Source organism: Danio rerio, chromosome 2 (assembly GCF_049306965.1).
Source record: "Danio rerio strain Tuebingen ecotype United States chromosome 2, GRCz12tu, whole genome shotgun sequence".
Taxonomy (NCBI): domain Eukaryota; kingdom Metazoa; phylum Chordata; class Actinopteri; order Cypriniformes; family Danionidae; genus Danio; species Danio rerio.
This window is the reverse complement of record NC_133177.1, coordinates 17,382,860-17,399,323: the sequence shown is the minus strand read 5'-3', so window position 1 is coordinate 17,399,323 and position 16,464 is coordinate 17,382,860. Positions and strand designations below refer to the sequence as shown.

Sequence of the window (16,464 nt, the reverse complement as noted above, 5' to 3'; positions counted from 1 at the left end):
GTTGGTGTTTCAGAATACACAAATATTTAACGATCATTTTGTTAGTTTAAGATATTTCAGCAGCTGACAACAAACTACTGTGGAAAAAAGTATAATCTGTCATAAATATGCATCATGCTTTATATCAGAGCTTTAAAATAAATCGGACGATACACATTGTGTTATAGTAACACTTTGCCTCAACAGATGCATTGAGTTGTAGGTTAATTTGAAATGTGGTATTTTCCCGAGTTCATAACTTACATTTCACATGTATATTCTCCTATGTTTAAATGTTAGAAGGTCATAAAAGCATGTCTCTCAGGTGTGCAGTCTTTTCGTTAAACTTCGGAAAAGATGCCTGCAGTGTGCATGCGCGGCAAACTTTACATGTAGCCTACTAAGGAGAATCTTAGACTTAGAATTAAGTGCATTTTCTTTTATTATAATAGGCTAATAACGTTAAGTGATATATATCATAACTTAAAGTGAAATAGAAACAGTTTGGTGAGTTCAATTTTTACATTTTTAGACTGCAGTGTTATGCTAAAAAATCTTGCCAACTTTCCTTTTCTCTTTAAACATTTTGAACAGAATTTCTTACATGGATATTTTTCATATGCGTTCAGAATATAGAAATATCTTTCAAGTTACAATTGTTACTTTTGTAGTTGGCTCAAACTTAAAAATGACTAGGCTTTGCAGGCATGAGTTTTCATTTATTAGTCCAGTCATCATTAACCATTTTGAACACTGGATGTTTTAAAACATTCATTCATTCATTGATTTTCTTTTAGGCTTAGTCGCTTTATTAATCCGGGGCCACCACAGTGGAATGAACCGCCCACTTATCCAGCACGTTTTTACGCAGCAGATGTCCTTCCAACCGCAACCTATCTCTGGGACCCATCCACACACATACTCATTCACACTCATACACTACGGACAATTTAGCCTACCCAATTCGCCTGTATCGCATGTCTTTGGACTGTGGGGGAAATCGGAGCACCCGGAGGTAACCCACGCGAACACAGGGAACACATGCAAACTCCACACAGAAAAGCCATCTGACCCAGCCAAGACTCAAACCAGTCTTGCTGTGAGGGACAGCATTACCTACTGCGCCAATGCGTCAGCTGTTTTAAAACAAACTTGTGTTTTTTTTTTTTCTGCAGACCTAAAATGTCTTAAGAAGGCTAAAAAGTATATTAGTTCATCTGATAGGTGCTTAGAATTTGTCAACAAAGCAGCTTTTGTATAATGTGTCCATAAATAAGTTGTTTCTTTGATTTGGCCAAAGCAGTGTGTCTGAGAATTTTTCAATAAAAAGTCAAATAATAAATCAGCTAAACCCAAATACATATATGATATAAAATGGCGTGAACAGTTTTTCATCAGGCTATTGTTGTTGTTGTTGTTGTTTTCTTTTTTACATTGATTAATGGCTGAGGACTTGTGACTGAAAAAAGGAAATTGTGTAACATTTTGTAACATTTACCCATGCATTTACCTTAAAATATCTAAATTAAACAAACAATCAACAAACTGTAATGATCAAACACCCTCATCATGAGCAGTAAACAGGTAGGTTTTTCATTTATAAATATATAATTACACTTTTTTTTTATAATAAAATGCTCTTAACTTACTCAGTCAATTATCAGTAATGCGAAAAAAAAGACCTTGTAACCAACAAAGTTTATAAATAAAGTTTGCTATTCTTAGAGTAATCAATCTACTGGTCTTGCCTTATTAAAACACTGTAAAAATTAAAWATATATATATATATATATATATATATATATATATATATATATATATATATATATATAAACTCTATATTTTATATAAGATAAATAAAAAAAAATACAAAATAAGATCACATTCTCCAATACTCTAGGGGTCAGTGTTGACCGGTGTGTTCTTTCTTGCCATACACGCGATGCAATGATGCAAAGCATCGTGGGCTCCGAGGCATGTGAACGACATTGACAGTAGAGGTGGGAGGTAAGCGTGATCTACAGTTATAGAGAGATTTTCGTCAATCAGCGTTGTCTTGCGCCTTTAGTTTCTACAAGATGCAGTGATGATAAGCTGTTGATAACATTGTAGGGTTAAATTAGCTGTGAAAATCCCATTTTGTTGTCCTTCCTGAAGAGTCTTGTGTAACGTTTGTTTCATAACTTTAGAAAAATCATCTGTAGTGAATGCTGCATGAATCAATAAGGGTGTTTCTGGAAGAAAGGAAGACATTCATAGTGACAGCATCTATTCTGTGAAACAGTGTGTATAAATATTGAGACGAATAATCTGTTATTTCTTTTATAAAGTTATACCTTTTGTTTATAGTTGAATGGAGACATAACTGTGTCATGTTGTCACAAATAATTCTGTATTCTTTATCTATAGTTAGACCTAAAGAATAATAGTTGTGTTCATGTGTTGTATGTGCACATGACAAGAGTTTATGCTTGCATGGATTTATACTAACACTTTTAGGATGTTTGTCAATTACATGACATCCCATTTTGCTGTTCTAGAGGTAAAGTTGTTTTTATATTCGCACATTCGGACTTTCCCCTTAATAATATAATTTCATAAGTATTATTTGCAAACTTTAAATAGCGAAATCAAATTAGCAGCCAATGACTATCAAACTACAACATAGTTCACTGTCAAATAAACTGTGTTAATGTTGTTTTCAAGTCATACTTGCAATAGATGTAAAGTTGGTTTTATATTCACAAATTCATTCATTTAGTAATCTCTGTATTGTTTACCATGTTACTTTGTAAGTATATTCTATATCCAATATTCTATGGGATTTAGCATGCAAGTGTAGCTTGAAAACAGCATTAACACTATTTATTTGACAGTGAACAATGTTGTACTTTGATATTCATTGGCTGCTAACATGATTTCGCTAATTAGAGTTTGCAAATAATACTTTTATGAAATTATATAGTTAAGGGGAAAGTCTGAATGTGCAAATATAAAACCAACTTTACCTCTATACACTTGCATGCTAAATTCCAATTGAATATTCAAAGTAATATGGTAAACGATACAGAGACTTCTAAATAAACGAATGTGTGAATAAAAAAACAACTTTACCTCTATTTTGCTGTTTGCATCATGTTCAGTATATAAAAGGGATTTTCTATACTGTGAAACATATTAATAGCAAATAAAGTGATTGCTTTCAAAATGTATCAAAGTAATGAGCAATTGCAGTTTTATGGATGTGACATTTTTCTGTAAAAACTCAAAACACAAATTCACAGAAAAGGTGTATAATTTAACATTAAATTGAAACATTTGTTTCCAAAATATTTTAATAGAAAACATGTCAGGCTAAATAATTAAAATAAATCATTGACTTCTGCTGTCTTCATTAGTTTCAAAAACACAGGTTACTTTACGATTTAAAATGGTATTTTTGTATATCTTTTCTGCATAAAAACGTAAATAAAAAATCTTACACATACCTTAGGAACGGTATAGCAGAAAATGTTGGCGGTTTTAAAACCTTGACTTTTCAAAACCGCTGTATACCTTGAAAACGGTTATCGTCTCATGCCTAGTCATAGGCCATGAAAAACACAAACAAAATTATAAACCATTGACACAACACTGCATTTACTCACAGTGTGATTATTGCGAATGATCACATTGCGATATTAGTGCTGAAACGATATATTGTGCAGTCATAATTGTTGCAGTGAATGACAATTTAATGAGTGTCTTCTGTTAATCATGGTACAAATACACAATATTCAAATATAAATTTTTTTGTGCAAAAATAACAGGAGATATTGTTGTATATGGAAGGAGAAACATGCACTCTCTCTGTTTTGATGCTTGAAAATCATTCGTTTTCATCTTTGACCTCAATTTAACTGTGTATATGGGAGCAATAGTATGTGAAATCCAGTCACTCAAAACTTACAGTGTTATTTGATGTTTTGTGTCTAAGAAACTGATGAGAGACACTATGTCCAGTCCTACTGGCACCGTGAAGGCGGAGGGCATTATGGTGCCTGATGTTGGCGGCGCACCACCACAGGGCTGTCCAATGCATCGCAATGTTAATGAAAGTAAGACTGTTTGAAACATTAATAACATAAAAATAACATTTAAAAGTACAAAATTAAAAAAACATATACAGTTTAAGTCATAATTATTAGCCCCCCTTTGAATTTTTTTCTTTTTTTAAATATTTTCCAAATGATGTTTAATAGGGGAAGGAAATTTTCACAGTACGTCTGATAATGTTTTTTCTTCTGGAGAAAGTCTTATTTGTTTTATTTTGGCTAGGATAAGATCAGTTTTTATCTTTTCTTTAAAAACCATTTTAAAGTCTTAATTTTTTTTCGATTGTCTACAGAACAAAACATCATTGTACAATAACTTGCATAACTACCCTAACCTGCCAAGTTAAACTTATTAATCCATTTAAGCCTTTAAATGTCACTTTAAGCTGTACAGAAGTGTCTTGAAAAATATTTAATCAAATATTACTTATCGTCATCATGACAAAGTTAAAAGAAATCAGTTATTAAAAGTGAGTTATTAAAACTATTATGTTTAGAAATGTGTTGAAAAAATATTCTCTCCTTTAAACAGAAATTAGGGGAAAAAATAAACAAGGGGGCTAATAATTCTGACTTTAACTGTAAATCTGTAGTAGGGCTGTTGCTAAAGGTTCATTTGATATTAATGCTTTAATAATTATTTTATTAATCAAATTATATAAAATGGATTATTTTAGTTATGTTGTCAAAATCTATTATTTACTCCCTGACTGATTTTTTTTCTCAAACCATTTTCTCACTAGCTTTATTTCTAATCTAGCTGTTTGATGAACTCGCTGTTTATATGATGAATATTTTTGGCTCGTAACCGTACCGTACCACTGAGTGAAAACAGGCCATTATTGTGCTTCTGTGTCTCTTAAATGCACACAAAACACATGAATGCACATTTGTGGGGTAAATTATGCTTAATACCACGGACATTCCTGGGTCTATGTAGTTTGTTCAAAACAGGTTTAAGAAGTAAACACTACTTTGTAAACCGCAGTGTAATGAATGGTTTATTTTTAATTTTTTTAAAGAAAAAGTCATTTCCTACATGTAAACTTTTTCTTGAAGAAATGACTTCTACTTTACATTTAGAGCAAATACAGTAGGTAATGTTGAAAAGAAAACTTGAGCAATTTGACAAAATCTGTTACCTTGACAAAACTATGAATCATTTTTATGTATTTTTGTTTATCACACTCTGTAGTTTTAGATAGATTGTGTTGTGATTGGGTTTAGTTTTATTTATTTTAATTCTTTGTTTGCATATGTAATATTTTATGCAACAGTCAAGTTGTATGTTAATTTGCTATGTGAAGAAAAGAAAATTATTTATTTTTTGGCATACTGATTTATGTGAAATTGTGAATATAAGTCTATATAATCACCTTGCAGTTTTGAAATTATTTCTTTGTTGCTTTGATTATGCCATTTTAAGATCAGTTCAAACTTTTGTTTTTAAAATAAAATCAGTTGTTTAATGTAGAAAAATATTACATTTTAAAATTTTTTTATTTATCAGACTATATATCGGTTATCGGCCTCCAAATCCTGAGAGTTATAGGTTATTGAGATCGCCCAAAAAATCCACATTAGTGCATCCCTAAAACATGGACAATTTTTTTCTGAACCTTTGTCTTCAATTAAAACTTATTTGACACAAAAATTGTTTGCAATTTTTAAAAAAAGAAGGTAAGCTAAAATTGAAGTAGACTAAACTGAGTTTACTTCACTAAATTATTCACAAATTGGTTGGCAGATATTTTTCTGTACACACCACATAGACAGTTAATAGCCATTCAGATGCTTTATTAATTATTTCAATTATTGATCATTTATTGATATTATCATAATATAAACAAATAGCAATATTCTTTTTTTTTATCCATTCCTTCTCCAACAGGTGTTCCTCCTCCAGAATGCCCAATGCATCAGGCATCTAGAGATCACACGAAGAAAGCTCCAGATGTACCTGCACATCAGGACAGGGCTTATGAATTTGTGGAGTGTCCTATGAGAGCTGCCAGTGGGACGAAACCCACACTGTCCGACATCAATCCAGCCAACATGGTATTTTGTGCACTTCCAGTCGGTTTCCTAGATGTTTAGACGCATCCAGTGTCTTTACTTGTTTTCCTCTGCTCTACAGATGCCTCCACCTAACCAGCAGCCTTCAGCTGATCAGCCCTTTCCCCTGTCAGTTGTAAGAGAGGAATCCACCATTCCCCGTGCTGGAGCTGAGCAGAACTGGGTTTATCCCTCAGAGCAGATGTTCTGGAATGCCATGCTGAGGAAAGGGTAACTTTTTGGGAAACTGCAGTCTGTAAATTAAGAATCTTTGTCGCCATCTCTGATTGAAACCTTTATTGCAGTTAAATGTGGAACGATCGCCTTTAAGGGAATTTTGTAACAGCTAGGGATGCACCAATACCAATTTTGGAACCGATCCAATCCCGATACTAAAATTTTGACTGTCGAATGATACAGACCTGGTCCTGATACTGTGCCTTTTTTTCTTTTTCTTTTTTTCAAGCATAATTTAGTTTCTATAGCTCCTGAGCTAAACTCAAATAATATACCTTCTTTAGTCAAAATAACAGACCTAAAGACCTAATGTATATGACAGACGGCACAATCTAACTAAAACACGATGCTTGCTGTAAACTAGGCTACATTATTTGAGCATTCATTATGACATTGTTATGATCTGTTGTGGTTTAGCTAATGTTTCCTTTTGTAATATTAAGATAAAAAAAAACTGTAATAGGCTACCACTATTGTCCCTATTTTTTGGTAAAATAATCGGCCTTTTAGCTAAGCCTGATATTTTCCTGCAGGTTTGAAGAAGACTAAACTAAACTGTCAGCCAGTTTTACTTTATAAACATTCCCTCGCCTAAAGGTGATCTCACTTGCCATGAGTGAGATGGAGAAAATGAAAGCACATCAGCACAGAGGAAAAATCAGATGTTTAAGACATCTTCATTAAAATAATAAATTATACATGTAGCAAATATATGACAGGTTTGTGATACAACAATTACAGTAGAACAATAATTAAATCCTTATTTTCCATGGAGTGAAGCAAATCATCCATCCACACAGTTGGGTTAATCTATTTTTGTCTGAAAAAATGACAAAATCTTTTTGGAACGAATTTTGTTTGGTATTAATCTAATTAATTTTGTTTGTATATTAATTAGGGCTGGGTATCATTCCAAAATGTTCGGTACTGATACCGATACCCTGAATTCAAAACGGTTCCGAACGATACTTTTTTCGATACTTTTACATTTACATTGAGTCATTTAGCAGACGCTTTTATCCAAAGCGACTTACAAATGAGGAGAAGGAAGCAATTTACACAACTATAAGAGCAACAATGTGTAAGAATCAGCTTTTTGATTTAAATCATGTATAAACTTTGGGGATTTGAATCAAAGATTCGAACATGATTCACATAGAATTATTTAAAGCTTACACTTAACTTAAATATTTGTCCAGCAAATAGAACGTTTAGTGTAAAGCAATTCTGTATTATATTATTACGTGGCCAACAATAACGATATAAAAACAGTATCTAATTATTTAATAAGCAAGGTAGCAGTATCTGAAGCTGAGGCATTAACTTATAAAGCACACAACACACCAATACTGATCTTAAAACAAAACAAAAGTTTATTGCTACTCTATAACACAAAGTACTAATCTACGTAAAACAAAAAAACGCACATACATACACACACGCACAAGCAGTTTGAGGAGAGTTTTGGCTGAGTGGATTTAACTTCTAACATTTGCTACGTTCTTAGCATTGCAACCTGTGGGAAACCATAAAAGCAGAGAATTTCGCTATTCTTTACTACCTAAACATAATTCACACCAGTTTCAGCAATGGATAGAAACCTTGTTTGTGCTACTTGCGTTCTGATGGAATTTTGGTTTCCTTGACTGGTCCAAAGGGAAATCCCAGGGAAGCTGATTGGTCAGTGTAGCAACTTCAGTGACGTGATAAAATTCCCTCGTTAGGTGAAGCTGAAGCTGAAGATGATGATCTTTCATCCAGTGTGAAATGTCTGACAGGCAGGCTGATATGCGAGCCGGAACCGAGGGATCATCAGGGTGAAAAGAGAGGTATAGCTGGGTATCATCAGCATAGCAGTGGTAGGAGAATCCATGTTTCTGGATGACTGATCCCAACGATGTTGTGTAGATGGAGAAGAGAAGTGGTCCAAGAACAGAGCCCTGTGGTACCCCAGTGTTTAGATGCTGTAGGTTGGACGCCTCTCCTCTTCAAGACACCCTGAATGACCTGTTAGAGAGTTAAGATCCGAACCACTGAATAACCGTGCCTGCAACACCTAGTGACTCAAGCGTAGATAGCAGGATCTGGTGGTTTACAGTGTCAAAAGCAGCTGACAAATCCAGCAAGATGAGGATTGATGATTTAGAGTCTGCTTTAGCCAGTCTGAGATCCTCCACGACCGAGAGCAGGGCAGTCTCAGTTGAGTGCCTTTCTTAAAGCCAGATTGCTTGTTGTCCATGAGGTTGTTTTGAGTGAGAAAGTCCAGGACTTGATTGAACACTACTTTCTCCAGAATCTTGGCCATGAATGGAAGCAGGGATACTGGTCTGTAGTTTTCAAGTAGCGTATGGTCCAGGTTGGGTTTTTTTAGCAGTGGGGTTACCCTAGCCTGCTTAAATGAAGTGGGGAATAAACCAGAGTCAAGAGATTTGTTGATTATGTGAGTCAGTGTTGGTATGACTGCAGGAGAAATGGCTTGCAAGAGATGAGTGGGAATGGGATCAAGCGGACAGGTGGTTGCATGGCTAGATAGCACGAGTTTGGTCACCTCAGACTCAGAGAGCTGAGAAAAAGCGGTGAGCGTGTGTGGTGACGGTGGTGTGTCTTGCCTGTTTGTAGTAGGTGCAGTAAATTGAGCACTGACTTTTGTCGTTTTGGTGTAAAAGAATGTAGCAAAGTCATCAGTAGTTAGTGTGGAGGATGCGGGTGGCGGAGGAGGATAAAGGAGGGAGGAAAATGTTTTAAAAAGTAGGTGAGGATTGGTGGCATTGTTGATTTTTTTGATGGAAGTATGACTGTTTTGCAGAAGTAACATCAGCCGAGAAAGAGGCCAGAAGAGTTTGGTATGTTATGAGGTGTGCAGGAATTTTAGTTTTTCCCCAAATTCTCTCTGCAGCCCGAAGTTTTGAGCGATGCTCACGGAGAACATCAGAGAGCCAGGGTGCAGGAGGACTGGCACGGGCTGGCCTAGATGTAAGAGGACATAGTCTGTCTAGACACAATGCTAGTGTGGAGCTGAGTGTATCAGTGGCACTGTTAGTATCCAGTGTAGCGATTTTGCAAGGTGGAGGAAGAGAGTCTGAAACAATGGTGGATAGTTTATTGGGTGAGAGAGAGCGTAGGTTTCTGCGCAAGGCAACTTGTGTAGGAGTGTGTGGCGGTTCAGGAGTAATGTGGATGTTGAGAGACAGAAGGAAATGATCTGATTTGTGTAGTGGAGTTACTAGTGTTTGATTAGCAAAGCAATGTCGAGTGTAAATAAGGTCCAGCTGATTACATGATTTGTGAGTAGCAGAAGTAGGTGCTCTTTTGAGGTCAAAAGAGGCAAGCAGAGTCTGAAAGTCAGCAGCTTGTGGTCTTTCAATGTAGATATTGAAGTCACCTAGCACCAACAAGGGAGTGTTATAATCAGAAAAAGATGAGAGATGAGGGATGGTCTCTGAGTAAATTTCCATGCTCTGGAAATCAGTAGTCCCGTCCCATCCCATCCCCTCTCCCTGTCTGACGAGGAGTTGTGGGAAAAAGAGAAATTAGCAGAGAGAGCTGCATGTGTAGCAGTGTCCTCCTGTCTCAACCAGGTCTCAGTTAGAGCCATGAGATTATAGTTAGAATGTGTAGCTATGGAGGTAATAAGATCTGCCTTGTTCACAGCAGATTGACAATTTCTGAGGCCCATGGAAAGAGAATTGTGAAATTGCAGATACTTGTATTGAATGAAGGTTGTGAGGATTACCTCACGTGCTTTGCGAGTGTTAGTAACAACAGGAATTAGTAAACACATGATGAAAGTGCAATACAAACAATAATTAGTGTAAGGATAAAGAAAAATAAAAAAGTACAGTACTCAAGTGCTTTGTCGGTGTCTTTGCTCGGTGGAGTCGCGCAGGTAGAGTCGATGGTCTTTACACTCGTCGGCCTTCACACGATGCGGTCTTCACACGAGGCGGTCTTCACACGAGGCTGCCGCGACCGCTGCCGTAGTGAGAATAGCTGCTTATATACACCCCAGAGCACTAACTTAGCTGATTGAGTTCAGCTGGACACCCAGAGCACTAGCTAATTGGATTCAGCTGGACACATCTCCAGGGTACAAACACCCGAAACTACGGCCGTGAAGCCATCTGCGATTGATACGCAAGCTAATGCTTGTACAGCTAATGCAGTAACTAAGGAAACAGTGAGTAAACTTTCTACACATACACACAGACACTGAAAGCAAGTTTAAGTGTCCTGGAATATTATCCTTATTATTATTTGTTTTTATTTTTATTTTACTTGTTTCTTTTATTCTTGTTTATGTAAAGCACTTTGAATTGCCGCTGTGTATGAAATGTGCTATATAAATAAACTTGCCTTGCCTTAGAACCACCCACAAACACTGAAAACAGGTCTAAATGTCCTCGGGTGCACAAAACAGTCCTAAAATAGCTGAGGACAGTTAGCAAACAGCTAGAACCATCCACAAGCAGCTGAAAACAAGTCAAAATGTCCTCGGAGGGCGCGAAATCGTCAAAAACAGCTGAAAAGCAGCTACACTACAGCCAGGACCATACACAGACACTGAAAGCAAGTCTAAATTTACTTACACACGGCTGGTCTCGTTGCTAAAATGCTTCTCCTACTCACCGAGCCTGCTGTGCCCTTAATATACTCTTAACCTGGCGTTAGGACACACCTCCAGAGTACAAATACCCGAAACTATGGCCGTGAAGCCATCTGCGATCGATATGCAAGCTAATGCTTGTACAGCTAATGCAGTAACTAAGGAAACAGTGAGTAAACTTTCTACACGTACACACAGATACTGAGAGCAAGTTTAAGTGTCCTAGAACCACCCACAAACACTGAAAACAAGTCAAATGTCCTCGGTGGGTGCGAAATCGTCACAAACAGCTGAAAAGCAGCTACACTACAGCTAGAACCATACACAGACACTGAAAGCAAGTCTAAGGGTGCTTTCACATCTGTAGTTTGCTTTATTTGGTCCGGACCAAGGGTAATACATTATACATTGTTGCATCTTCTGCCGTCTTTGGGTCGTTTTCACACCACACTGCTGGCTTTGGTCTGAACCAGTTGAAACTAACCAAAATGCAGTCATGTGCAAAATCCACATCTCTCATTGGCCAGATGTTGTTGAACATATTTCCAAAACTGCTTATTGATAAGCCAGAACTCATGTGCGGGAAAATGCCAGTGAACTCCCGGAGGTAAACAAAACCGGCAGACATAAAATGTCGCTTTTACTCTGGAGGGACGACTGCGCTGACTGATTATATCCCTGCTTTAGACAAACTATACATTATGAAAATTAAGCGCGGCTGCGGCTGGAAAACAGTGTTTAATGCATTGCTCGTCACTTCAGGAGGAGGCGTGAATTAATTTAGTCAAACTGCGACATGCTCATCTTGCAGAAATATTACCAACAATCCATCAGGTAATGTTTTCCCCTCTCTGTTGGTAAAGCGCTGTCAACAATTTTTTTCCTCCATATCCCATAATGCACAGCGCATCGGCCTACGGCAGCTGAATTAGTCCAAAACGTGCAGTACTTTTTGCGGTTGGACCTGTTTTAGTACGAATCATATTCTCACCACAAATGAACCGTTCCAGGGTTCGTTTGAAAGCGCACCGAGACCACCTATTCAAGCAGGTCTCGGTACGCTTATTTGGTCCGCTTTTGGTGCGCACTCGAGTACGATTGCTGCATTCTCACCTGCCCAAACGAACCGCACTAAAAGGGGAAACAAACTCTAGTGAGATTCAATCAAACTAAATAAGGCAGGTGTGAAAGCACAGCTGGTTTCGTTGCTAAAATGCTTCTCCTCCTTTTATTTTAAGAAATATATTTTAACAAGATAACGTAACACATAATCTCAGAGAAACTTTAGTTTTATGTTTTCAGGATGTTTGTGATACTTTTCACAGCAGGCTTATCTTTAAGACCAATAAACAAAGGAACAAAAGCACAAAATGAACAAAGTGTAGTTAACACAATATATTTGTGCAAACAGTCTTAATAAAGTTCAAGCAGTTTTAAGTCAACCAATTTTAAGTATTTGTGAGGCTTACTGCTGCTTAAAGGTTTAGTTCATCCAAAAATTGAAAATTTTGTCATTAATTATCTTTAAATGAAGATTTTTTGGATTTAATCCAAGCGCTTTCTGATCCTGAGCTTTCTGTGTTATTTTTGTTTACTTTGAACACAAGAGTATTCTCTCGCAGCTTCATATAATTATGATTGAACCATTTATAACACATGGGCTTATTTTGACTATGTTTTTGGTTCCTTTCTGGGTAATTAAAAATGCACATCCAGTAAATCTAATCTTTCTCCACAGTAGAAAAAGGCAGGAAACCTTTAACAGTAAATTTGTAATGGCCCTGTGGCATTTATCTTTCAGCAGGTGCAGAGACTATAACATTAATGTGAAGAAAACATGAAAGCTAAACCGTTAATGCAGCCAAGGATAAGGACATTTGAATAAGATAAGTTTAATGTGAGGTAAACTTCATAATTTAAGGTTAACCTTAAAGCATTTTAGTATCTAATTAGCTAGGTATTTAAAGCCATCGAAACAGTACATAACATCACACAGCATAGGTTAGGTCCAAAAAAGGGATTAATAAATTTACCCTGTACAAACCCTGTTTACACTGTCAGGCCTTGATGCCCAATTCCGATTTGTTGCCAATATCAGATTTTTTTGCTTGTCCGTTTACATGTTCTTTTAGGGCATACTTACACTAATGCCTGTTTCACACCGCAAGCGAAAGCAGTGTGTGAGCAGAGCGTGCGCAGCGCGTATGTGGAGCAGAAGCAGCACTGTGAACCTGACAACACAAAAATATGTAAAAGAAGGGCATGCATTAATTACTTTTGTCTGTCTCATCCTCTGCACGAGCATGAATTAACGAGCTGTTATTCTGCCCCCGGACATCACTGAAGCGGAGAAAGTAACACTACTTTGATCATGTATAAATATCATTATAACTATATTATATAAATATTATAACTATAGGCCTACAGCAACCTGACAATCAAAAACCAAATGACATGATATCACAGGCGATTGTCTTCTGACTGTAGCCACTTCTCATAGAGCTTGAGAAGCATACAGAACTATTTGATCTATAAAATTTGTAAAATGAACGTTTGCAGGTTAAGGAAACAGCATAGGAGGAAGTTGCCGCGGGCCTTGGTGCAGATGAAAAGTTTAAAAAGTGTATTTGTATATAAAGAGATAGCTAGATAGAATAGATAGAGATAAGTTGATCTCTGCAGCAGCTGCCGAAGAGCTTTGCGCTGCAGACGCAGCTGGTGTGAAAGGCAAACGCCTGCATGCTGCTTCTGCTCGACATACACGCTGCACACGCTCTGCTCACGCACTGCTTTCGCTTGCGCTGTGAAACAGGCAGTGGGCCTGAGCGTGGTTTACTTGGGCTTTGGCGCTGTATGCTTGTGTGTGAGTACAAAACACGCCTAAACCCGAAACTGAAAGCAAGATGTGACTTTTAAGGTACTGTTTCATATGGATTTATTAATCATTCTTACTGTTCAGTAAACGCAAACTGTCATAGTTTATTAAAACCCCTAAACCCCTCACTGCACAACAGCTGCGCACCTTTAGCAACCTCATAATTCCTGTAGCACGAGGACTTTATGACTATTTATGAGCGTCAAAAGTGACAGACCTGTTCAGCGAGTTCTGCCATCTGTGCCAAACTAGCCACTGCGAAATATGCAAAGTTTAGTATAAGCAGTAAATGGTTCAGTCCAGATTTACCCACACACAGTTTATGTAATGGTATGGTCCTGTTGTATGTGTGTGTGCGTGTGTGTGCGCGTGTGTGTTTGTGTGTGTGTGTGTGTGGGTGTAGGTGTGTGTGTGTTTGTGTGTGTGTGTGTGTGTGGGTGTGGGTGTGGGTGGGTGTGGGTGTGTGGGTGTGGGTCACAACTGAGGGCGCGTTTTAATCCCTCTGCACTTGACCTGTGACTGAATTTGGTTCTTCTTGTTCCTTTTATTTAGGCTATTTATTAATGTATTACTTTGCATTACCGACATAGGCCTACTTTTTATAGTAATAATAATATGCAGTTTCTCTATTACCGATTTTATTAATAAAGGTTAGGCAACGATACCATTTACATTAATGCAGACAGATCATGGTTTAAGCATCAAAAGAGTGGTTTAAATTATGTTAGTCTCCTTATTTATTTCCGTTTTATTTTAAATATTGTAAATGTTTAAAGTTTTAGGTAAAGACGTCAAAATATGCCCACACATGCAAGCTAAACTAAATCATATCCAAGTCATCACGCTTTATAACCCAACCAAAATCAGCGTTAGGAAAAAAAAATGTTAATGTTAAAAAATAAATTTAAATGTTAAATTAAATTTAAAATTAAATGTAAATGTTAAATGCCATTTAAAAAAAATAGTAGTTTGACTAAAATTAATGTGTAATTTAGTTACATTTTAGGGCATTAGTGTAGCCAAACAGAAAGCCTGTCTACCTATACCTATAGATTATCATTCAGCCTGCAGCGCAAGAGGTGGATCCGCGGTAAATCCAAACGCACTAAATACCTTTTACTTTTATACACTGTAAACTTGACTTCGCAGGCCGATCATCTTTAAACGCAAAAGGCATTTTTAAGTGTCCTAATTTGAGACTGCTGCTGTAGAATGTTTCTTTACATAACTGTAAAAGTGTGCTTTAGATATGTGAAAATGAAAACAAATATTTTTAAGGGTTCTGCGTTTTGTCAATTTTATAGCTTAATAATAATAATAATAATAATGGATATAATAAATTATAATTATTTATATTATTTATAGATATTTATTATTTATAGATATATTATTTATAGATATTTATTATTATTTATAGATATTATTTATATATTTTTATTAAGCTACTTTAATATTAATCCCTAACTGAAAAACTAATGTGAAGAAAATGACTGGCAGCTGCGTCTCTGCTAAAATTAATTTAACAGAAAATTTCTTCTGCGTTTTTTTTCCCTTTATAGCTCAAGAGAGTTTTATTTAGGGAATTAGTTTAGCAAAACATGAAATAAATTAAGCTGCATGTCTTGGTGTTATCCACTAGTCCAGTTTTTTCCTGTGTGAGTTTAGAGTGCGCATCCACCGCGTGCGCATTTATGCCTGCACCAGATCAAAGCAGTTTTTCAGTTTGTTCATGAAAATTTGCTTTTATATAATGTTATTATTATTAGCAGTTTTATTTATTATATGCATATTTATATTTGTTTTATTAAAAACAAGCTTAGATTTGTCCACCTGTCAGGTTTTAGACCATATGGAGCCAGCATGTGTATTTGGATTAATAAACGAAATTTATTATGTAGGCTAATGGATGAAGCTATTTGGATGTCTGTGTGTACAACACATTTCCTTGTCCACGAGAGCGAAAGTGAAAGTAAAGAATGAGGAGGCTCATAATACTGCTGTAAAGTAACGTGTCATTTGTTTGTTTCGGTTGTCTTCATTTTAATGGTTTGATTTCGTGATAATTCCATGGTGTGCTTTATCTGCCTGATTCCTGCTGAAGTGGGCAGGTATTGTGACGTTTGATTCGGGGGACGTTCTGGGGCGGGGTTTGCGTGACGCGCTGCGAGCTACTAGCTAACAGTGGAAACGCGACATGATTTCGGCCTCATAGACTGATTTCACACGGCTGCCATTTTCAAAAGCAAAATCGAGGCTGCGGTGGGAAGAAACCCTGAAGTATCATTGGGAGTTACATAGGAATATTCTGTAGCTGGCTATATATCTTATCAGCGAAGATAAAGTGGCACAACTTTATCATTTCTCCGCCTTCCGGGTGACCCGAAGGTCCAATCTGAATGAATGGTGTATATAAAAAGGGATATCAGAGCTCATTTTCAGCTAAGTTAAGGGAAATGGCACTAGTTAGCTAACGTTTTCTTTCCCAAGCACACGTTTTAGATGCCATTCATCAAACTCAAGTGAATAAACTGATTCTTTCAATATATTAGTCTTGTCACGATACTGAATTAAAAAAAAAAAACGGCAATTTCGCGCTGAGATTTAAGGCAATGTTGATTGCT

The 16,464-nt window shown here is 36.5% G+C and overlaps 1 protein-coding gene across 7 annotated transcripts in view; it reads left to right on the top strand.

The window, feature by feature from the left end:
- Window positions 1–1,931: 1,931 nt before the first annotated feature.
- Window positions 1,932–16,464, top strand: part of hccsa.1 (holocytochrome c synthase a) — a 34,517-nt gene continuing 19,984 nt past the window's right edge. For 4 of the 7 annotated variants that reach the window (XM_009298272.4, NM_001002498.2, XM_005163319.5 and 1 more), the window contains exons 1-4: window positions 1,932–1,986; window positions 3,956–4,076; window positions 5,965–6,131; window positions 6,211–6,359. In XM_009298272.4, the coding sequence (XP_009296547.1) occupies window positions 3,962–4,076; window positions 5,965–6,131; window positions 6,211–6,359 (431 nt within the window). In that variant the 5' untranslated portion in view covers window positions 1,932–1,986; window positions 3,956–3,961. The remainder of the gene's footprint in view (window positions 1,987–3,955; window positions 4,077–5,964; window positions 6,132–6,210; window positions 6,360–16,464) is intronic. The other 3 variants (XM_073915760.1, XM_005163321.5, XM_005163320.5) reach the window with 1 other exon arrangement.